Here is a 23,185-nt window from a genome sequence, read left to right on the forward strand (position 1 = left end):
TTATGGTAATTTACAAGGAAGCAATTTCCCTCTCAATAAGCAACACTTTTCAGACTATTCCATACAGAAACAATTTTGGAAGGATGAACAAGTACACCAATTAAGTACTCTGTGGGAGAAGGTGTCCAACAATCACATCTGACAGCTGTTAAGGGAGCTCCAAAAACTGAAGGGACCGCGTTACTGGTGACTTCTACATCATACTATTTTTATTTACAGTTTTGAAATCTTTATGATGATTTAAACTCACTAGTGAAGAGTGTCACAGCTCATCACAAAACAGGTGAGTAACAGCTTGATAATTCAGTTTCACTTTTTGAAATACAAAGACCACAAACAGCACGTAGTGAATTACAAGCCACATGATGAACCCATGCTAAACAAAAATCGTATCTAACAGAAGACACCTCCAGCTAAAGCACAGACAGTCAATACTGCTTTCCAAAAGTCATACACAGGAATAATTATCTATTTATTACAGAAATCCCACTTTTACTGATTTCCCCCCAAAAAAGTTATGAAAAAGGCATACAAAAAGTTTGAGGCACAGTCAACTAGCAGGAACTTAAGCACATAAGTGACTCTGTAGTGTAGGGAGGGAATGAGGTGATGCTGGAAGGCAAAACAAAACAGACATGCAACGCTGCTACATACTCCTACCTGTGAAAAAACTTCACTGTTACAGCCAGTTTAATAACTACAAGTAAGTAGGAAGCTCTACAACATGCAGATGCAGCGGGTGTCCAACGTTTTATCTTGCCTGGGCCACAGTGTGAAAAAAAAATCAACTCTCTTGTTGCATGTAAGATACATAACACAGTAAATGTAAGTAACAAAACTGAGTTTTTTATAAAACAAGAAAAAAAAAGTGGGCAACAAAATTATAAAACTAGCAGGTTGGACACATATGCTCAACAATTTTCTCACCGCGAACATGAACCCAACATTTAAACACTTGACTAACAGCTAAACTTTCTATTACTTAGTATCTCATTTTACCAAAAGAAAACGGACTCCACATACAATCCATCTTGCAATCATTCAGTGAACTGTTCAATATGTGGAGACTTCACAATCCAGGATCCATAACCATGTTGCTCTAAGTAGCTGTGCAGCAACTTTTTAGCTTCCTGATACAAATTAGACTTGACCTGGAAGAGAAAAGGTAGGATCTTGAAAGATCTCAAGTATAATGGTTACAGAAATCTGCATTCTTCAATGCTATCATATAATATGCATAAGAACAAGCCTTGCTGAAAGCAAAGCCTATAAATTTTACAGCTCTGTTCATTGCTGACAGGATGGAAAACGTCCTAGAATCAAAAAACATGCTATTTTTGTACATTCAGTCATTCACTGGAACGGGAGAACTCCTCTGTTAAATACAACATGCATGTTTTGTGACATCTCTTCAGACCCAATAATATCTTTAAGACAGAAAACAAGTCAATCCTATGTCAATCAATATGTCACCCAATGCAACTCTAAGTATACATGAACATGCAGTCAATTAACAAGCCGGTCTGCTTTAAAGTAGTTTTTAAAAAATCTTTATTAGAAAAAAAACAGCACATGTGCAAAAAAAACACTTGCAGAATATTCTGAAAAGGAAAAAAAAACAAAAAAAAGCTTTCAAAAAGTTCAATATGAAATTTTCAATTCTCCCACAAAAATACTTCATGGTAGAAAAATTATCTACCTATGTATGAATTGAATATAAAGCTGTGATTTAAAAAAAAAAAAAAAAAAATTCCTGCATGAAACTAGCCTTACTGTGAGAAAAATGTTTAGTCTTTAGCCAAAGTACAGAAGTTTTTAATAGGAAGAGTGTCAAGACTGATACAGTGGACTGATTTTACTTGAAAACAGCAATTTCAGAGATGCCCAGGTAAAAATTACAAGGTAATAATGGAATCCACCTGCTCATGCAAATCTAGAAAGCAATACAGAAAGTCACCGCAGCCAATTGAACTGGTTTTGAGAGCAGCCATCAAGAGACCTCCTTTATTTCTTCTCCCTTTGCAGCTTACCTTAGCTTCATGGTACGTAGCAACCTGAAGCAGGTCAGTTCGTTTTGCTCGCCCAGCCAGGCATTTGAAACGACTCAGCATTGCTGCCTTACAAAGGCGGCTTGCCATGGAAGAGCCACTTTTAAACGGCGAACTATAGGTAAAATAACAAAGAGCACAGTAAATCTCAGTAAGAAATACACTACAGGTATATTGCCTTGATCATTACACGGTGGGATTTTTTGCCCCAGTGCTTTGTGAATTTGATCACGTGATGTTGCTTCTGCTCTGAATGAGCAGAGTTGATACAAGTCAGCAGCTGAGAGAACTATAAAATAAGATGACCAAGAACAGTTTTCAAACTGGAACTCATCTGAACTCTTTGGTAGTATTTTGAAAAGTAAAGCAATCACTAGAATATGTAATATATTATTTCACATTTTGGTACGTCACTGAAAGATCTCTAAAACTGTGTCTAAATACAGGATGCATACATTTAGTACAAGAAAGAATCCCTCTCATTTGAATTATACTGTGGCCTTTACATGTAGCTTAAAAGCTCAATATTCAAATGCACACAACAGGCTAAGCATTTTCAATGTAAGGAATAAAGAAAAAAATCTGACCTTTCAGTGACTTTTCCATTTAGCCCATCCACAACTTCCAGCTGCACATCTGACAACATCCAATTCAAGCTGAGAGACCTCTGTTTCAAATTCACTTGAATTGGTTGTATGGTGTTCACCAAGTAAGTAAACGATCTGTTGACCACGTAAAGCACTGGAAGCTTTGCTGTGAGCGCATCGTCAATACGTTGTCTTATAGCTATTTCTAACCCCTTCAAACTCCTGCAATTTCCATTTCCTAGTACAAACAAAGCCAGTCACGTGTAATTACATCAACAAACAAAAAAATAAATCAATAAAACAGCCAAGAACCCATCTGTTTCCATTGGTCATTGGAACATTCATTCTTTCCCCAAAAGATTTCACTTGAAAAATCAGTTCCAGTATTTTTGTTTTGCAAAACTTTTTTTTTTTTTCCTTTCAGAAGCACCATGATTTTCATTGGACATCTCCTTTCCAAAGTGGTAACTATTCTGTAACTTTTCACCAGGAAAAGTTACCATGAAAACAGAACTTCGATGTTCTAGATTAGTAAACAGCCCAGTGAATTTACACAACGTTTGTCCATACTGAAACATATCTTACTCAAGAAAAGTTCTCAAGCTTTTACACCAGAAACTATCAAACTGCACATTTCCATTACACACTTTCACTGACTGCTTAAATGAATTTACTTTGGTCCATTGCTTCTCAAGGAAAAGTCATAAAATATCTACCAAATAAATACACTTTGGTCCTCAGCATCTTCAAGGAATATTCATATAATACATTACTCTTCTATTTAACATTATAGATTTATTACTATTTACTTTGAACAATGCTTAAGTGAACCTGAGAAGCTTTGTATCACTTCTTTTAAGTAAGTGCCCAAACTTCCCTACACCCATCAGGTAGTTGTTCTGTGCCACAGCTTCAATGTCTGGGGAGCTCAGAGACTTCTGTACCAAGCCTCATAATACAAGTGCACAGAGATTAAAATCTTGAAGATAATACTTGCTAATTCCATCACACAAAGAAATATGTACTTGACAGCAGCACTGTCTTTTTAAATGCTACAAAACCCCGACAACTCATTATCACCTTGATAATTTCTGTTCCACAACAGGACATGTATTTACAATGACCAATAGAAACTAGTGAAAAACAAATGTTTAAAAAAAAAAAAAAAAAAGGGAAAAAAAAACCAACCACCAAGACCCCAAGACTCTCTCACAGAGCTGTTAAGTTCCCCTGGGGCAAAACTGAGCATTTTGGTGTTTTTAGTTGTATTAGAAAAGCTCTTCCACCACTGCTCATTTCTACCATTAGCTAAATACACCATCACCCTGAAGTCACCATATCTGACCAAACAGTTAACACAGCATTCATCAGGTATGTGGTACTTTCTCAGTACCACGTTTAACGGATAATGGATAAAATTTAACATTTCATCCATTATAAAACAATAGCTAAATAAAAACACAATGACAAAAGAATGAGACAGAGTTTTACATTAGGGCAACTCCAAAGCAAGTGAAAACAAAACATTCTGCAGTTCTTTGGAAAACAAACAACTTCTTTCAGTTCACTATTTTAATTTCATTATAAAATATAATCAAACTTGAAGATGAAAACATGGAAAAAAGACTGAAGTTTATTAAGCTTACCTACAAGAATAGTGTTGATATACACTGGTTCAATGAAGTAACTCAGCAGCGCTCCCTGAACACCAACCACTTCCCATTTTGTTAACTTGTCACTAGCTGACATACTGATTACTCTCACAGTTTTAGAAGGACAAGAAAGAGAAAGATAAACTTTGCCTTCTATAGCAACATGGAGACACAGCTCTTCAGCAGCTTGGCAAGCAGTTAGAGAATGTGGATTAAGACATCTAAAGTAAGACAGAAAAAGAAATCTCAGTGAGGAAGTACTCGAAAATTATTATAAAGTGCTGTTTCTCCACACACAGCCAATCACTTCTAAATAAGTAACTTCCTTCTAAAAACCTATCCTTAAATTAACTCACTTGATACATAAGCCAATCTGCTGTATCAGAAGGAAGCATTTCCCACAGTTCATCTCTTTGACCAGACCAGACAAAAGAGAAAAAAATAACATGGAATATGTGATCAATCAATCACTACAAAGTAGCTGGCAAACTGCATCCAGTTTCATTAATTGGTACTTCTAAGAACAGGCTATGATACAGAAAAAGTAATACCTAAAATCTTCAGCAATTCTAGTGGGAGAAGCTCCCCCAGTCATCACAACTGGGGGTGAACTCCTGCGACTTCCAGCCTGCAAATTGTTTTCTGAACACCAAAACACAGTATGGAAGAAGTGAGCTGTCTTGCACGTATGAAGAAGTTTGACTGTAAAAGTTTGAAGGAGGTAAACCACCATGCTAGTGCTAGAGACAACAAAATAGCACTGCTCAGAACAACTTTGGTAAGTCATTGACTGCTTCAGTTAAATCTCAAAACTATTAAAATTTCAAGAATGTAACAAAAGTTAGAAAGAATGGAGGCAAGCACAGGAGTCTATTTGCCTCATCAAGTGTGCTCATTACCCCTTCCCACCCCCCCACAAAGCAGAACAACTTTGTGTACTTCCCATAGCATACACAATTCAAGACTACAGCCTAGCCCTGTGGTGCAAAGGATGACATTAAGCCACCACATTTGCTTTCTCAATGTGGAAATTAACACCATCTCATAGTAGAGGTTAATAGATAATCAGATAATCTGTAATAAAGAAACAGTCGGAAATCACAACCCACATACAAGTTTTGTGTACCAACACGTTATGCTTACCACAACCACTGTGTACACTAACGCTTTCAAAACACGAAAAAATTCAGCAGAGGCTTCCCCACTATTTGTAAACATGTAACAACGGGTATTTTTCACACTCATGGTGGTCGCTGAAACTAATCAACTTTCCATTACAATACCTCTGAGAATACCTGCGTACTTACAACTGTGTTTTTATCTGAGCAGATCCTTTTGGCAGCTGATTCATATAGAGATAGATATTTATATTCCGCTTTAGGGTAAGCAGCTTCGAGTCAGGTGATGTGCAAAACAGGGATTGCTCTCTGTGTGCTGGATTTTCATTATAGAACAGCAAAAGATGTCGATAAAAATATCTAAAATGAAGCGGTGACAACAGGCATGAGAGATACTAAATTGTTTAAAAACACGTGAACATTCACATTTCATTTACACTGACTCAAAAATAATCTCAAAGGGACACACTAAATAAATGCAAATGTACTTGTATTTACTCTCAGAGAAGTAAAACTAAGAACTGGCTACAAAAGTAGTGGTAACAGCTTGTACACAGAATCTCACCGGAGAAGAGAACGTCGTGCAGTAACGATGGCATGGCTGTCATGCACCACTCTTCCCTCAGGTGAATAATCATTGCTGTAATTACAGTCTCCCGTTCCTAGAGCTACGACTTTATGCTCTCCACCTAAAAAGAAAACGTAACATGCAGTAAAACACAATGGTCAGTCAGTCAAAATACAAAGTTAAACTAAACAGTAAGTACCAAAATAAATTCCAAATAACTGAGACAGAGTAGGGACTACTGGTCTATAAGGCCTTACTGGTGCAACTGCAAGAACCTTGGTTTCCTTTAACCATGGGGCAATTCACTCTGCTCCTGGCCTGATGTCTGCAGATGGGTCTCACCTGTCTCAAACAGGGAAACAAATCCTAGCCCAGGAGCTGGCAGGGCTTGTTGAGAAAGCTTTAGATGAGATAGGAAGGGGAGAGTGGATAAAACCAGACTTGCCAGAGATGAGCCTAGGGGAACAATGTAGGACTGGAGGGGGGGGGGGGGGGGGGGGGGGAGGGCAAGGGGCTCAGCTCAAGTGCATCTACACCAATGCACCAACCCAGCTGGCAACCAGTCACGAGTAGTGCTCCCCAGGGGTCAGTACTGGGGCCTGTCCTGTTCAATATCTTTATAGATGACCTGGATGAGGGCACTGAGTGCACATTTGGTAAGTCTACAGATGACATCAAGCTGCCAGGAAGCGTTGATGCTACCTAGGGATAGGAAGGCCCTACAGAATGATCTGGACAGGCTGGACTGCTGAGCTGTGGCAAATGGGATGAAGATCAACAAGACCAAGTGCTGGCCTGCACTTTGGCCAAAACAACTCCAGGCAACGCTACAGGTGTGGGGCAGGGCAGTAGGAAGACTGTGTAGAGGAAATGGACCTGGGGGTGTTGGTCAATGCTCAGCTGAACACGAGCTAGCAGTGTGCCCAGCTGGCCAATGGCATCCTGGCTTGTATTAGAGCATGGCCAGCAGAAGCAGGGAGGTGATCATCCCTCTGTACTCAACACTGGTGAGGCCACACCTTGAGCACTGTGTTCAGTTTCGGGCCTGTTACAAGAAAGATACTGAGGCCCTGGAGTGTGTCCAGAGAAGGGCAACAAAGATGGTGAGAGATCTGGAGCACAACTTTTAAAAGGAGCAGCTGAGGGAGCTGTGATTATTTAGACTAGAGAACAGGAGGCTCAGGGGTGACTTTATAGCTCTCTACAACTGCCTGAAAGGAGGTTTTGGAAAGATGGGTGTTGGATGTTAGGAAATACATCTCTGAGAGAGTCATCAATCTCTGGCACAGTCTGCCCAGGGAGGTGGTGGAATCACCATCCCCAGAGGCTTCAAGGAACATTTCGATGTTGTACTGAGGTTTAGTGGGATGTTTAGTGGGAAATACTGGTGGTGATGGTCAGTCAGACTGGATGATCTTAGAGACCTTTTCCAACCTTTGAGATTTTAGTCCAATTCCTCTTTAAGACAGCATACTGAAACACACTGAATATTTACGATGAAGCCACCAATAAAGAGTATGACAAAGAAGAGCAGCTACTGTTTACATGCAAGGTCAAAAACACATTGAATCAAGGCTCCTAGGGAACACAGGCTAGACTACTCAAGCCCCAGAATCCCGTATCAAAACCGACTTGCCTTTCTCAATGATGAAGGCAGCCAGTGAACTGCCACAGCTTTGGTACTCAGGATTTTCAGCAGTCAGGCTGTTAAACACTCCTTCAACTGTCTGCGAAAATTTCTGATATATATGGTGTCGTCCTTCTAAACAGAACAATAAAAGCCAGCAAGACACAAATGTGCAGAGGGAAAAACAGACAGAATCAAGCACTGAGCAGATAATAAATTTACAGACATGGTAAAAGCACTAGCACCACTTGTGCCTCTGACAATTACAAGGATGGATGTGAATAAACGCAGACAAGAATACTGCTAACACTTCATGGCTTTACTATTCAAGGTAAAGTAGGAACACGGATAAAGTTTATCAGCCATGATAGCTCAAAGAAGGACAGCTTTATCTATTCCAATCCCTGATTCAAGATTTTAGTTGAAGAAATTCACTTGAGTTGTGTCTGTCAGCATTCGTCCATGTGCTACTTAAGTGACCAATTCTTCCAGCATTCTTTAAAGACAACGCATATAAAATAATAGAACCTTCATACAGATCACAAAGCGTTTTAAAAGAAGCATTAAACAAAAATAAAGTATTTTCTTTATAGATTCAGATCACACAGCTAAACAAGACTACTCCTTACCAAAACTGATCCTTGAAACATCAATAGAGCTTGCTGGAGTTTCAGGCTCAACCAGAATACGGGGAGGACCTGAGGATTCAAGACAACTTCCAATAGGTGTCAACAATACAAATTTCAAAACACCAATCAAACACTATTTTCAACACATTTAACCTTCTTTAAGAATTAGAGATTTTTTTTCTGGAGTCCTTATAAGAATAGAGTTACTTAAGCAACAATCCTTAAATAAAGGTAAACATTATGGTAACTTCATTCTTTTGCAAGTAGTAACACAAAGCTAAGGACATAATTATAAAAACTCAAACATACTCAGGAACAACTTGATACTGCTGTAATCTAGCAATTAGTAAATCAAGTGCAACAGATAAATTAATTCCTTCTGCAGTTCTCCCTTCTGTGCCAAAAGCTCTGATGCAACTCATAATACGGAGGAGGCAAAGAATTTTAAAACTAAACAACAAATAACTTCCAAAAGGACTCAAAACTGACAGAGGTTGTAACACCAAAGCATTTCACAAAGCTACACAGGGATTTTAGGTAGAAAAGCTCTAAGCAAATCTTTTGAAGTTCTGCTCAGGTACTGCTTGAATATTTACTTGACTTTCCAGAAGCTGGTGCCACCATATACTCCAACTTCAGTAGCTCATCAAGAGCCAATTTAGCTGCATTCTGCTTAGACTCCTTCTTGCTTCTTCCTAATCCAGTCTTGTAGTAAACACCATCCAACACAGCACTAATGCCAAAATAAGGACTTATGGCGTGTCCTTTTAAGGAGAAAAAGAGAATCGTGATTAGTAACACTAAAGAACGTATTCTTTTCCATAGCTTTATGCACTTAGATTGACTTCAAGCATCAGTACAAGACGAAAAGATGATTGTAACAAAATACCTTTCACCTCCACAAGTATCCTGACAGTTTTCATTCGCTGTACTTCTCATAAAGCTCTCTTCCAGCTCTAACAAGTATTAACAAAACACCACGTTTTCCGAACTGCCTGGCGAAACCACCACACCAGTTCCAAGTGTCAGCAGGCATGGCAAGCAACCCATCATTGTCAGCTGGTCAGACAAACAATGACTGATGGGGGCAACAAAAGCCCTCTTTAATTAAAGCAAGGCAACCTGTGACAGAACTATGCCCAGCAAGGGAAGAAACTGAATGCAACCCAATAAGTTTATTAATTATTTGCATTTTAGAGAAGACATGCATTTAAAAGAAGTAATCTTATGCCTACAGAGAGCAAGATAAAATAGCTTAATAATAATAATAATAATAAGGGAGCAGATCAGAATACATTTACACAGCAGAGCCTTCAATCTCTCAAATGGCTAACTTTTCCGTACTGATGAGGTACCTTGTAAACTCAGCCTGAATTCACAGAAAATTTCGACTATGGCAACTGTGAGAAACCTCTGTAACAGCAGTAAAGACTGGGAGAAAAGAGCTTATCCCTATCCAGACCTCTCTCCTGTCACCTTTCTGAAGATTTGAGAACAAGAAAAACACAGAAGAGTTGGGACAAAAATCCCAGAAATAGACGCATGTTAAGTAATATTCATCTTAAGCAATATTAAAATAATGAAGAAAAAGCCCTATGTAATGTAACAAAGAGGCACATCTACCACATGGTATGAGAGGGATAAATATTAAAAAGGAATTATACCAGGGCAAAAAAAAAAGCAACAGAAAAAAATAACATTTCAGCTCAGGAAAGTTATCAGATAACTTGCTAATATGGAACCTCTGCTTGATAGAGGGAACACTGAAACACCTGAAATGAGGAAAAAGACTGCTGTTTAGCCACAATACACAATTATTTGTAGTAAATTTTGAATGAAAGGATTAGACTCACAGAAACTGGAATACAACAGCATACTACATCTGATTCAACTTACAGCTCTTCAGCAGAATAATGGAATTCTTCACGAAAAAATCGGGCTGGCCCTCCTCCAAATCATCAGCTGATAAATTCTAAGATAAACGAGTAAAAGTTCTGCCCACATCATGCAATCATCCACTGAGGCAAGCAGGCATTCAGACTACTGCACAGAAACCTCGCACAGAACGCTACATGCAGCCCTGCTCAGAATGCAGCCCAAACTGGAATGCATATAATAAAAGGACAACTTCTCTTACAGAGGAATTGCAGGAATGCTCAGGTTTGCTGACTCTGCCCCCTACGCAAAATAAAAAATAAAAAAAGTTCCAGGGCAGCAAACAAAAAGCTGCACTCCAAAGGAGAACAACTGCTTCTACAGGAAGAAAAAAACAACACATAAAACTGGGAACACGGCAGTCATGAGGAAGCTCAGGAAGCTAGAAGCAGATTCTGATCAAAGCACAACAGCTCCAAAAGGGCAGCAAGCAGCCACGAGAATGAGAAAGGCAATCACTTCCCAGGGAAAAAAAAAAAAATGCTCATGTGAGGGGAGTGCAACCAACATTAAAAAATAAATAAGTAACGTGTGTTATTGGCATCAATGCTAGCCCAAGAAATCGAAATCACTTCAAACACAACTGTATGTAAAGAAAGAAGCATTTACCTGCTACACCGGTCTCTTTAAAATCAAGCTGCATGCTGTACCTCTGTGCAAAGCAGTGCAGGGCTGACACCGGGTGAACTGCGCCCTTCTGGTACCCCACAACGAAGTCTGCCAGCCACGCGTCCTGCACCACTGCTGGCTCTGGGGACGGGCGGGCTGGGCGAGGCAAGGACATCGCTGCAACGAGACCGAGGAGTCAACACAAGAAAAAACTGAACGCTCTCCTCAACAGTTTGTTTGGTTAAAAGAAATGCTTTGTAGACAGCTCTCGGCGCTAGAGAAAACGCACTGACAAGGAAACCCAGCAGAGTGCCAAAGCCACACGAGTTTCCTCCAGCAGCACTAACAGCTCGTTTACACAGCCAGTCCCAAGAACGAACTGAAAGCTATACCTGGGTTTTCTCTCGTCTTCAGGGCGCTCGGTCCGTGCCGGCCCTGGAAAGGCGCGAGCCCGAGCCTTACAGCCGCGGGGCTCAGCAGCCGGGCGGGAGCCTGCACCAGCACAGCCTTCTCCTCTGCGGGCTCACAGACAGCCGTCCCAGCCCTCCGCATGCTGTCACTGCTGGCGGCCATCCCCGATCAACCTGACGGAGCTCAACAGGAACTGTGCCAGATGCTGAAGACCCTGCCGGCCGGGAAGCACCGGCACGTGGACCTCAACCACCACGCCGCCGCCTCCAGAACCAGCACGGCCGGCGCTACGAGAGCTCGAGCAGCCAGCACCTCACGGCCCCTCACCGCCCGCCACGTGCCCAGGCACGAGGAAAAAAGGCGCTCAATGGCTCGGCGCGAGGAGGGGCCTCGCTCCGCGCCCTGCGTCCCCGCGCGCAGGGCGGCGCCCACAGTGCGCAGCCGCGGCCCGCAACGGCGAGGCGGTAGGCGCCTCGTCGACAGCGGGGTAACCGCCTTAAAGGAGACTGGATGCAAATTTACACTTAAAACACTTTTTTAATCAAAGAAGTTGAACAAAAAAAACCCTGTACAATAGTTAAATTTTATTACAAGTGTAATAAACTTAAAGATTTTTAGCACTAAGGCGATCACAGTTTCATAAGTTATATATATATATAAATTTACACAAGTCTACATTGACAACTCGATTACCAATCACATCAACAAAGGGGCTGTGTTATGGCAAAAGAAGTTTAATAAAATTCACAGTAAATCTGCAATATTTCAAAGATGCAGGAATCATATTGCACAGAATAAACCAGTGGGTGCCGAGAAGCGACTGCCAGTGTTTGGGTGTTCCTTCACAGAATATACATTGGTCGTGACCATGCAATACTTCCAATACAGAATGGTATCAAGTACCACAGTAAACAGTTACTCACAATGTAAGTTCTAAATAGAGTAGCAAAATGCTGTTAGGTTTCTCTTTAAACCATATATAAACCTCGTAGTAAAACACTTTGATAAAAATCAAACGGAATGGTGGTTGTCACATTATCGCTTCAGTATTCTTCTTTGTCTTTTCCTTTCTTTTCCTTTTCGTCCTGTAGTGCAGTACCGAGTTTCTTTATCAGAACTGACAGAACCTTGTCCAAAGGATCCATCACCCCACGCTGCAGCCACTTGGGGATGGTAGTCCTGGCGTGGTGGAAGCCCAGTTTTTGGAGGATGTAGTCAACACCAACAGGGTCAATTTTTCTCCCAGTCCAGGATATTAATCTTAAAAAAAAAAAAGAAAAAAAAAGAAAAAATCCAAGAAAAACAATAGTAGGTGGATTCAATCTCAGGTATAGATTGCAACTAGCTTTCTGGAACTATCTGCACTTAGCATTAACATGCATCTCACCTTCCAGACCAGCACTAATAGTCAAAGATAAAACTATTACAGCATCCATGTAATTGATCCATAGCAGCTGAACAGTATGGAAACACTTGTGGTGTGAAGGACAGTACCCATAAATAAAACGCATAGACAAAGAGATTACTTGTAAGTCTGCTTGTTACCTGAGTGTGGGCTCCAAATGCCAAGTATTGCAGATAAATTCTCTCCAGTCAACTGTAGTGTAAGTAATGCTTTCCTCTGCTTCTCTCTCCGTGGAGCTGTCCTCAAGTACACCAGCAGAGTTTTTCTGCCCTGGACGAGAAGCCAAAATGCGAGGAGGAAAAATAGCTACAAAATGGAGAGGGGCAGAAAAAAAAAGCAACCAGTCAGTTTGAGCATCTCATCTCTTAAAAGAAATTCCAGAGCACGTTTCCAACAAGAGAAAACCATCTCGTGTTTCACCTTGTTTTGTAATAACTTCTGAATTTCTAGCAACAGTTCTGGTTTCAACAAAGCATGAATAAAACATACCATAAGGAAAACTTAAACATTAGTGGGTGGTACAGGAATGTGGAATTGTTTCCTCTGCCACCCAACCCATCCATATACAGAGTATTTCTTTCAAACTCATCATGGCACACAACAAAACATATTGCATTCCATAAGCTACATGCAAACACATACTTAGTTTTTAATTTTTTTTAATTGACAGCATATTCTGAGCAGGAGGATGGTGGGAGATTAATTAAAATCCATCTTTGCCCAAGGGCGTGAGAGGAACCTGAACCCAGCTCTTCCCTGAGTTTAAATCCTAGAACACAGAAAAAGAACAGCAGCCCTTTCCACCTCCAAACAGCACAATGAATAAAATAGATACAAATATCTGAATTAGGATTGAATTTAGAAATACTTTAGGTAACAGGAGCAGAATGCCCTGAACAGCAGAGACATGGTAGTATGCTATTTGTACCATCTGTAGGCAACTGCTCTGCTTCCAGTCCTCTAGGACTTAAAGTCAGCTGAAATGGTTCCCATGCAACAGTGCACTTTTTGCTAGGTGCTAGAACACCTCTTGGCTTTAAGCTCCCCTCCCCAAAATAGAACAAGAGAATTTGGTTAATGTAAAGTTAAATTTCACTTGTCAGCAATTTAAAGAGGTAGCTACCATCTCATAGCACTAAGCCCAGATTTCAGATCTCAACAATATTTATTGTCAATCAGTATGTAATTGTTTGACTAGTGTTACCTCAGATACCTCAGATACTAATAGCTTACCTTTTTCTTTTTCTTTTAGATAAGCTGACACCAAGTCATGCAGAAACATAATCAATTCAGCATCCATAGTTACACAGATATGGTCTGTAAATTCAGTTACCACACTGCATTCCACCTTTGGTTTAACGCTTGTATCTACAGTTGGATCAAAATAGCATTAATACATTTTAAGTACATATTGCATAAAAGTATACTGAATTTTAGTACAAATGATCTGTAAATTACACTGCTGTTACAGAGCAGGCATTTCCCCCTATTCCATTTGTAGTCTGCAGATAATATTTTGGAAATAGAAGCATGACATTTAGGTTCTTCTCTCCTATTTCCTTTTTCAGTACAGGCCTTTTCTAGCTTATAAACCAACTTCCTCAGAACAGCCAGCCTAGCTGAAATGTTCATTTTCATTTCTTAGCAAATGGGTTTTTTTTTTTTGCTTGTTTGTTTCTTTGTTTTGAAAGCAACCAGTATCAGGACTAGGTCTTCACTTCCTCGTCATAATTCCCTCTGCATTTCATTACAAAAATGTGTCCTTTATTGCATACGTCTGCTGTAATTTCTAGAAAAAATCCTCTTATCAGCACAGTATTTTTGTATTTAACCCCTTATTTATGAGAAACAGCTTTAGATCAAGGAAAGCAAATAACAATACTATACCTTGTAATGAAGGCTCTTGAGGTTCTTGGACATGAATAGATTTAAAATCCAGCTGCATCCTTGGCAATGCAAAGATGGTTTCAGTTTCATGGTTGTAACTAGAACCACCTCTGAAACCACTTAGCAAGCTTGAGCTTTTCACAGTTGTGCTGCTCTCTGGGTTATTAGCATCAACATTTCGAAGTAAGTTTAACTCTACAAAGACAATGGAAAATACCTTAATTCAGTAACCTTTATTTAAAACAAACAAAAAAAAAAAAAAAAAAAACAGTTCTATCAGCACAAAGAATGACAAAATTTTACAAAATTTTATACTGGCAATTTCATATACTGAAAGAAAAAAAACCTTCTAATAAAGAAGAGGGGAGGAAACATATATCAGTACTGTAACATACAAACATTAATTTGGATGGTTAAAGATCAAGTTTTATTCATCTGATCACCTTATCACAACTTTGTTCTAACAATGAATTTTCAGTTAACTGAAATACAGACAATGGATTCAAAGCATGCCATCTGTGTTAGAAAATAAGACAGGACTTACCCTGAAAATAAATGTTTCTTATGGATGCAAGTGGCACCTAAATTCACTGAGGCAGCACTGATATAAAAACCACTATCAACCAGGTATCCAACTTTGTCATGATACTTTCACTATAGCATACATGCAACATTAGCTATTTTGGCTATTTTTTCAGTTATTAAAATTTATGACAAGACAAAAAGTTAAGAAAGGTTATTACTTCACTCTAAAACTGTTGTTCATACTCTTTAACCAGCCCTCCAGAAAAACCAAACAATCAAAAGTCACTGTTGACACACTTAAATAGTCTGGATGTAGCCAAACGGGGCTGTGTAAAAACAATTAACAACATACTTTCAATAACTTCAAAGTATTTTTTAAGAAACTATAAACTGGTCATTTCTGACTATACAGCATAATCTGTTATTCCACACTTTGCTTTAACAGTCTGTAGAAGAAACAGCTTCCATTCAAGCTCTCTTCCCTTAGCTCACTTGAAATTTAACACAATCTGCACTGACTGACAAGCAGACCAATCCCAAAATGTAATTGATATGAATCTTACCTTCATTCCTTGTGGCTGTAACATAATTGAACCACTCCTTCACACTGGCAACTCCATGGGGGGGGTTTTCATGGCGGCGCCTTGTTATTTTTGTGATTGTTGCCATGGGGCTTTCGAGTGCTCCACATGGTTTGGTGACCATAGTGTTATGGCCTAAATGAAAGTCTAGGGTTTGCACGATGTATGTAGAATGTTCACTAGTGCCTGCATTGAAGGTGTGATGGATACAGAGCGAGAGGGAAAAGAGAAATGGAAAAAAAACAAACACCAACTTCGTAAGGAGTGGGATTTTTCCTCTCCCTTGCACAGGTATCTACCAGAGATAATTACTAACCCAGTAGCATCAAAAATCTGTGCTATGCTTACAAACAACAAAAAGATTTAAATCCTCAGTATTTACAGATAGTAAAAACTTCCCAACACGAAGACAAATAAATAGTAAGATATTCAGAATTCGTTATGTAGAAATGAAAGGCTGCATCAATGCAGACATGCAATTAATAAGACAATCAGTCCCCTTCCTAGACACACTATCAGGAACATCTCTAATACACTTCAATTATGTAATAGTATACTTTTTTTTTTTTTAATATGCTTTTTTGGATTTATTCTGACATGTACATATATTCTTCAAAAGTTCATTTAAAAGATGTTAAGAGATGAGGAAATGGTTTAAATTACCATCTTCCCAAACTTTCTGTGCTTCTGTCCAAAATGCAATATTGGGTTCTTCAAGGTGAAATAAGGCCCAAGATTTTGAACGGAAATTAGGCCCATGGAAACAAGCCAGCGTCATATGGTTTCCATGCAAGCTCATGGACCCTCCAAACTGCATTCCATCTTCTGGCAATGGCATCTGAAATAAGGATATATGGCATCCAGACACCACCTTCAGAACTCCTGGCCAATGACGATGATGGGCTGCATCCAATACTAGAAATGAAAAATCCAATAACAAAAACAAACTTCAATAAAGAGAAAGAAACAGGAAAGTTTGCTGCCATAGTTACATATTTTATTAAAAATAGAGACATCGTGGGTAATTTCACTGGCGCTGTCTCATCTTTGCCATCTAAGATGGTTGTAGTTTATGAACACCAGAACAAGCATACTTGTGTTCAGATAAACAATGGCTTCAGCTCAAGATTAATAGAATAGCACCACACTTTCACAGTTACTCAAAGTAGAAATTTTTCTGATGAAGTAGACTTCGTAAGTTCGCAGTTTTCAAACTGCAAAAATATTTTAACAAAAATACACATTTTTAAGAAAATTCTGAAAATAACATAATTTATTTCATTCTTGTACCCCCACGTATATCAGGATACTTGAGGTATTTACGTGCTTCATTCAAAGGTTAGCGCAAGCCTCCATTTATAGGGCAAACCTAATGAAGATATTATTTTAAGTCAAGTATGTATACTTGCACACATGAAGTTTCTCGGATTGATTCTCACAATTAAAAAATCCAAATTATAAAGTACACTACTTTTTGGTACTACTTACGTTGTTCATGCGAGCTTCTCTCCAAGTTGTTGACCACTGTCTTGGGAGGCAGATAAGGAACAGGTCCCCAAGTAGACAATGCTCGTTTGCTTGTGTCAAACTGTTGAGTGAAGAACTCCTGCAGTTTCATTCCTATTTTTATTAGATCTGGTGTAGTCGATCTTGAAATCATCACTTGGAAGATATCCCATTTCAAGTCTCCATGGACAAATATCTCACTAAGTATTAAAAACAGCAAAAACATGTACAGTTAACCAATTTCCTACTGAAAATAAAAAATAGGACTCTTTGATTGCTGGCAAACTTACGATTTTAACAAAGCTCATGGAAGCTTTATCAATACTAGACAGAATCCATAGAAGCAGAATTTGACGTTATCTAGTATTATAATCTTGAAAATCAGTAAGCAGTTTTACCTTTTATCAGAGATGCTTGAGTCCAAAGCATTATATAGGTTAATTTTCCATTCATCCTGTAGTTTAAGATCTGCATTACTGAAGATTCCCATTAGGATACTGGACCCCATATAGTCAACACGTGCTTCAGTAGAACCCATGGTAATCTGAATTTTATGATTGGGCTGTTGGTTTGGGTGCTCAGAAATATGAGCTACAATAGAAGGAAAGCAGCACAGAAACACAGCATTAAAAGTAAGAAGATTTGTTTTTCTAGTAATATCACCCTTATGCAATCCTCATGATACAGGGAGACTGAGAAAACACTGGTTTCTTCCTTATGCACTGGGAGACCCAGAACACTTAGACTCTTTCCAAATCACTTATCCATTTCCTAGACTGTAAGTGCTCGGGAAACTCCATGAAGAGCTGAAATGTTGTCAAATGTTTTTGGTTGCCATCTGTCCAGACAGCTGAAGGAGGCTAAAGGATTGTACACCTCATTAGTATAATTTTAGGGCAACACTAATTCCAAAGCCACCCGCAATTAGGCAGCTACTCCTTTAGTTCAAAACGTTTTTCATAGTGAGAAGACACAAATAAGAATGCAAACTTGTAATATGCTGCTAAGTTTACAAAAAAGGAGAACTTTTTTAGCTTTACAGGACTGTTGTTCAGAGCATATACCAGCATGAGGCAGCTTTCCAACTTACCCACCATCTCCAGGGTGTTAACATCTATGGTACCGCCAACAACTCCTCCTCTAGAGTCCAGCTGTGATCTTCCCAAACCAACAGACATGCTAATTTCCCGATCTCTGCTACTGCCCACAGACAAACGACCTTGACTTTTCAAACCACTGGTGGTCCACCTAGAACAGAAGTAAAAATAGACAACAGTTTTCCAGAAAGCAGACAACAATTTTCTCTGTCAAAAGAAAAATGGAATATGATCTTCTGCAAAGAAGAAAATAATGTGGATTGAGCATGTGCATCTTCATGATTAAGCACCTACCAGCACTCACAAAGGGTTGCTTCACCTTTCAAAACTGAAAAAATTAGGGATTTAAAGTCAGAGAACAACAGGCTCTTGGTGGTCAGTGGTGATTATTTATTTATTTATTTATTTGTGTGTGTGTGTGTGTGTGTGTGTGTGTGTGTGTGTGTCCTTAAAACAACACTATCTGCTAAATCACACTTATATCTTGTTTTATACTCACGTCGTATTGCCCATTACGTTGCTCATATTCATTTGGACATTTAATTGCTTCAGGTTCATAGCAAATACAACCAGTGTTTCCCATGGTGTTCCTTGTGGGCTTCCAGCTTTATTTGATTTATTAAATGGAGTTGATGTTTTTGAGAGTGCATCTAAATAAGAAAGTAAGCAAAACTTAAGTCACAAAAAGTGGCAGAATATAAACATTGAAAGATATTACAAAAAGAGAGACAAATACCACACTTAAGAGGTACCACAAAACTACAAGTAAGGATAAGTGAGAACTTGAGGATCTGCATTACACATAGAAAAGAAAGTCAGAGAAATGAAAGTATTTTACATATTTAGTTTTACTAGTAACCTTAAGAGAAAAGATTTTAAATTTGCCATCAGGCATGCAAGAGTATGTTTTTCACTTTTTTTTTTTTTTTTTTTAAAGAAATTATTAGTATTAGAATATTCATGTGGTGCTTGTTGGTACAGTGTCAACTCAGGATTTCAAGAATTAGGGTTCTCACTCTTCTCACAAAAATCTAAAGATACTCTTAAAAGACTGTGCAAAATTTCCTTTGAACAAGCCATTCTATCAGTCTTATATTGTTTTTTCAGCTGCTTTACCTTAAAAACTAATATCTTCCCTTCTAAATAGAAAAAAAAAAATCTGTCATCCCTTCTCATAGACATTTTTCCTAGAATACAATAACCACTGTACTTCTAAATCTCCTGTCTCTAATTCCATAAACATTCCCAGCAGCCAAAGGTACATTGCAGTAAGACACAACAAGATCTGTAGTAAAAGAAATTAAAAGTTACTTCATTTCTTATATAAAAACCTTATTAGACCTTTCTGGTTATTGCTTGGATGAAAAGAGAGGGCAAACATGACAATACAATCAAACTGAGCTGGAAAACTCTTCTAATAATGATGATAACTTCTACCCTGGTAAAAGAAATAGCAAATGTATCAAATCATAACGCAGTTTCTCAGAGTATTGTCATCTGTTTCAGACATTTTCCTTGCTTTTTTTTTTTTCCCCAGACTTTTCACTCCCAGGCACAGTAGAAAAGAGTATTGCTATTTTCTGTGCTGTAGTAACAATATCTTTTTATTTCAACTAATGAAAATACTTGAAAAACAAAACAAAAAACAATGAAAAAAATGTAGTCTACTAACCTCTCTGAGGCACTGAAGAATCAGACACACTCCTGGATCTTGTAACAGCTGGAGACTTTAAGTTATGAGCTGCTGTCCCTGGTGACATGCTACTGTTTGCATTATGTTCATTAAAAACATTAGGTGACTGTGCCATGTGTGTAAATGAAGCAGACTGGCAGGGTTGCTCCCATGTCCTACAGTACGCTTTCCGTGACGATTCGGGAGAAAGATGTTGGCTGACTCCTTCAATTGAATCTGGTGTTCCAGGACCTGATGCTACTGGAAGAAAAAAAAAAAGAAAAAAAGGAGTATGTGAATGACAACAAAACTGTTTTGTTTTTCGTGAACAATATCCTCCCACATACTAAGTAGCGTTTGCAGAATTTCAAAAAAAGCTTCAATTATCATAACTAAAGCTTAGTTGATGTTTATTAGCTCCAAATTCAATTATTACTTTGAAACTCTCGATTTTTTTTATTTCTAGAGTCTTTTAATTAAATTTACTGGAGTGCATATAGAGCGAGTTACAATACATTTCTATTTGTACATTTGTATCTTGTCCCATATATAATAGTAAGCATGTAATATATACTTATACACTTCCTAACCTCTTGCACAAGAGGGCTTTCTGTAATAGGTAGCAGTACCATACCTGGCAGATTTATGGTTTGATCACCCAGGAAAAGTCGTCTAGCAATGCTTCTCCTGTACCACGCCCTTGGGAAGGCTAAAATCTCACTGAGTCGACGCATATCGTATTTAAAAGATGCAGATCCTATGTCACAGACAGCTGAAAAATAAGGCATGCGTACAAGACCGTAAAATCTCATTAGTAACAGGTTTTGGTAACCACATCTAATTAATTAACGGGTCTGCAAAATCATCAAATGTCTCTCCACCCCAGCAGTACAACCTGTGCTGTAATGGAAAACAGTTACTAAAACCTGCAGTTTTCTTGAGGCATTGTGATATATCCTAGTACAACATTAGATACACACAGATTTCTTAAGGAGAAGATGAAGCCTATGTATATAAATGTGGTTAGGAACTACTTGTGTTGCATCTGCCTCTGAGACTCCACATCTGAGGGCTTTAATAGCAGATTAATCAGAACTGTAACGCTGTGTCTGACCACTAAGGATCCTGTGTGCAGTGGGGAAAAATAAAATCATGACAACTTCAAGGTTCTCTTGAATATTTAGGCATTCGGGTCTCACTGCAGCTCTGTAGGCACTAGGGGGCAAGGTGGTGACATTTCACTGCTGGCAAATGAACAGAGACTGCAGAACTATTGACATGTGGCACTGCAGTCAGAATTAAGGTAACCACACACGGCAAACATTAGAGTAAAACAAAATCATGAAGAAGGCAGCTTGTGATTCAGGAGATTGACTTTGCTGTCATATTTAACGTGCATGGCGTATTATCTCTGTAATACTACATTTAATTGCGTTGTATAGTTCACTTCGATTTTTCTGAATGTGAAAATGGTTGGAATATTTCTAATTCTCATAAAGGAAAAAAAAAGATGAGCATCTGTAAAAGATTTTGACTTATTCAGGTAACAAAACAGTGCTCTGAAATACCTGCTTCTAAAGAGCGGACTATCGAAACGGGAAGTTAGGGGTTAGCAGATGAGGACCAATGGAAAACCAACTCTGAGAATCAATCTAGCATTAAGTTCAGTTACGTTATAGAATGTATGAAGAGATGAATCAACTACAAATCCAAAGCCCAGCTAACGAGGTACCGTGACAAAAGTTAACTCCATCCTAACCAGAGCCAGTACAATCTCAAAATTTTCAAGAGTCATTTGTAGTCACTTGGGCTGCTATCAACAATGAGCTTGAGCAAGTCCATTTGTTTACATTTAATGAATCAGGGAGTTAAGAAAAGCTGCATCTGCAAATAGGTATTCCAAGTACACAGTTTAAATAATGCATCAATCCCTTCTTCCTTCAAAACTAACAACAACTTCCCTAATATCTACAAAGGCTGCTGAGCTTTGAGTATATAATCGGAACAGCAGTTCTCTAAGTAACTAAAGACAGGGATTAGAATGAAAAAAAAAAAAGATTTACCAGAGATGTTTATCAAAGTTGTATCTATCTTGCTTGCAGCTTTGCTTGCAGACTGACTCTCAAAAAACGAGGAGCCTCCTGAACGCCTTATTCGTGACAGGCTGACTTTCACAAACTCAAGGTTAATGCTCAAGGAATCCTTCCGTCCAGTGACCGAAGTTGGTTCCTCATCCACATTCCCTAGAAATAGAGAGAGTTTAATCTTCCAAACACTTCCACACCTTGGTTTGGCTTGGCTTTCCCAACTTGTTCTATGTTCACAAAGCAAAAATTTGTTCTGTACCTAAGGCTCCTGACCCAGGAGTTAAAACAGTAACAGCAGTCTTCTGTTTTCCAGCTCCATACGGATGGAACACATAAAGGGAAAAGTCAGACATGCAGGCAGTAAAGCTCAGGCCTGAAGAGCTGCTGCTAGAAGTGGTCAAGTCTGACTGGCTGCTGCTGTGGCGTGTTCTGCCAAGAGGACTGCCTAGTCCAGGTGATGAACCTGAAGGCAAAACGTTTTCAGAAGTCAGTTTTAATATGAAACCATCTTCAAACATGAAATAATAACAAGAATACATACTGAACAGATGAAGTGCATATCAAATTACTCCCTTGTAGCAGCAATGTAGCTTAAATATTCTGTGTAGGGCATTTTATAATAAATGTTTAACCAGGGGAAGAAAAACTCCAATATACAGAATACGTGCAATCTTCTACAAAAGATAAAGAATTGACATAATATGAAGCAATCTTACTGAAGGCATTGCATAAGATAAACGTAGTGAGAAGAAATAGTAAAAATAAATGTAGTTCATATGAATAACTCTAAGCTCTATAAAAGCATATATTTTGTTCCAGTTTTACACAAAACACTGCTTAATTATGCTACAAGCTGTGTATATGATAATCATTCATGTAGATTTTACCTGGTGCTCCAGATTTACTAACTGAATTCTTTGAGCTGCTCTGCGGAGTACTGCCACCAACAGACACATTTTCTGATGGGTACATTGTACCTAAAGTTTCCAGTTCTCCTCGGTTTGAAGAGAAAACAAGATCCAGTGAAGGCAACTTCAGCATACATTCAACTCTTGATACTGGCAAACAACTGAACTTGATTTGAGAGGGCTAAAACACAGAAAGAAAATAAAGCATTCAATGAACATACATAAAACACTAAAACTATCCCAGTGTTGGCTTTTAAATGTATATACATCTAAAAATCTAAGAAAATTACAACCTCTTCAGACTTGTTCTATAATTAGTAGGGTAACACCATA

General features: G+C 38.7%; 2 protein-coding genes across 2 annotated transcripts in view; both read right to left on the bottom strand.

Annotated features, from left to right (window-relative positions):
• Positions 1 to 1,037: 1,037 nt before the first annotated feature.
• ADAD1 (adenosine deaminase domain containing 1) lies at positions 1,038 to 11,346 on the bottom strand (the record flags this gene model as incomplete). Its single annotated transcript, XM_079534063.1, has 11 exons — positions 1,038 to 1,151; positions 2,031 to 2,163; positions 2,636 to 2,873; positions 4,282 to 4,508; positions 5,595 to 5,765; positions 5,971 to 6,094; positions 7,610 to 7,735; positions 8,230 to 8,298; positions 8,826 to 8,993; positions 10,774 to 10,950; positions 11,166 to 11,346. The coding sequence occupies 11 exons, from the start codon at positions 11,344 to 11,346 to the stop codon at positions 1,038 to 1,040; spliced, it is 1,728 nt and encodes a 575-aa protein (XP_079390189.1).
• Positions 11,347 to 12,227: 881 nt separating this feature from the next.
• Positions 12,228 to 23,185, bottom strand: part of BLTP1 (bridge-like lipid transfer protein family member 1) — a gene marked incomplete at both ends in the record, with an annotated part of 100,945 nt that continues 89,987 nt past the window's right edge. The window contains 15 exons of the mRNA XM_079534613.1: positions 12,228 to 12,444; positions 12,730 to 12,895; positions 13,823 to 13,957; positions 14,477 to 14,671; positions 15,565 to 15,768; positions 16,246 to 16,497; positions 17,071 to 17,288; positions 17,487 to 17,679; positions 18,179 to 18,336; positions 18,685 to 18,835; positions 19,858 to 20,118; positions 20,492 to 20,629; positions 21,921 to 22,100; positions 22,204 to 22,407; positions 22,832 to 23,033. Of these exons, the coding sequence (XP_079390739.1) occupies positions 12,228 to 12,444; positions 12,730 to 12,895; positions 13,823 to 13,957; positions 14,477 to 14,671; positions 15,565 to 15,768; positions 16,246 to 16,497; positions 17,071 to 17,288; positions 17,487 to 17,679; positions 18,179 to 18,336; positions 18,685 to 18,835; positions 19,858 to 20,118; positions 20,492 to 20,629; positions 21,921 to 22,100; positions 22,204 to 22,407; positions 22,832 to 23,033 (2,874 nt within the window). The remainder of the gene's footprint in view (positions 12,445 to 12,729; positions 12,896 to 13,822; positions 13,958 to 14,476; positions 14,672 to 15,564; positions 15,769 to 16,245; positions 16,498 to 17,070; positions 17,289 to 17,486; positions 17,680 to 18,178; positions 18,337 to 18,684; positions 18,836 to 19,857; positions 20,119 to 20,491; positions 20,630 to 21,920; positions 22,101 to 22,203; positions 22,408 to 22,831; positions 23,034 to 23,185) is intronic.

The sequence above is a fragment of the Tetrao urogallus genome (assembly GCF_951394365.1).
Source record: "Tetrao urogallus genome assembly, chromosome: 4".
Lineage (NCBI taxonomy): Eukaryota > Metazoa > Chordata > Aves > Galliformes > Phasianidae > Tetrao > Tetrao urogallus.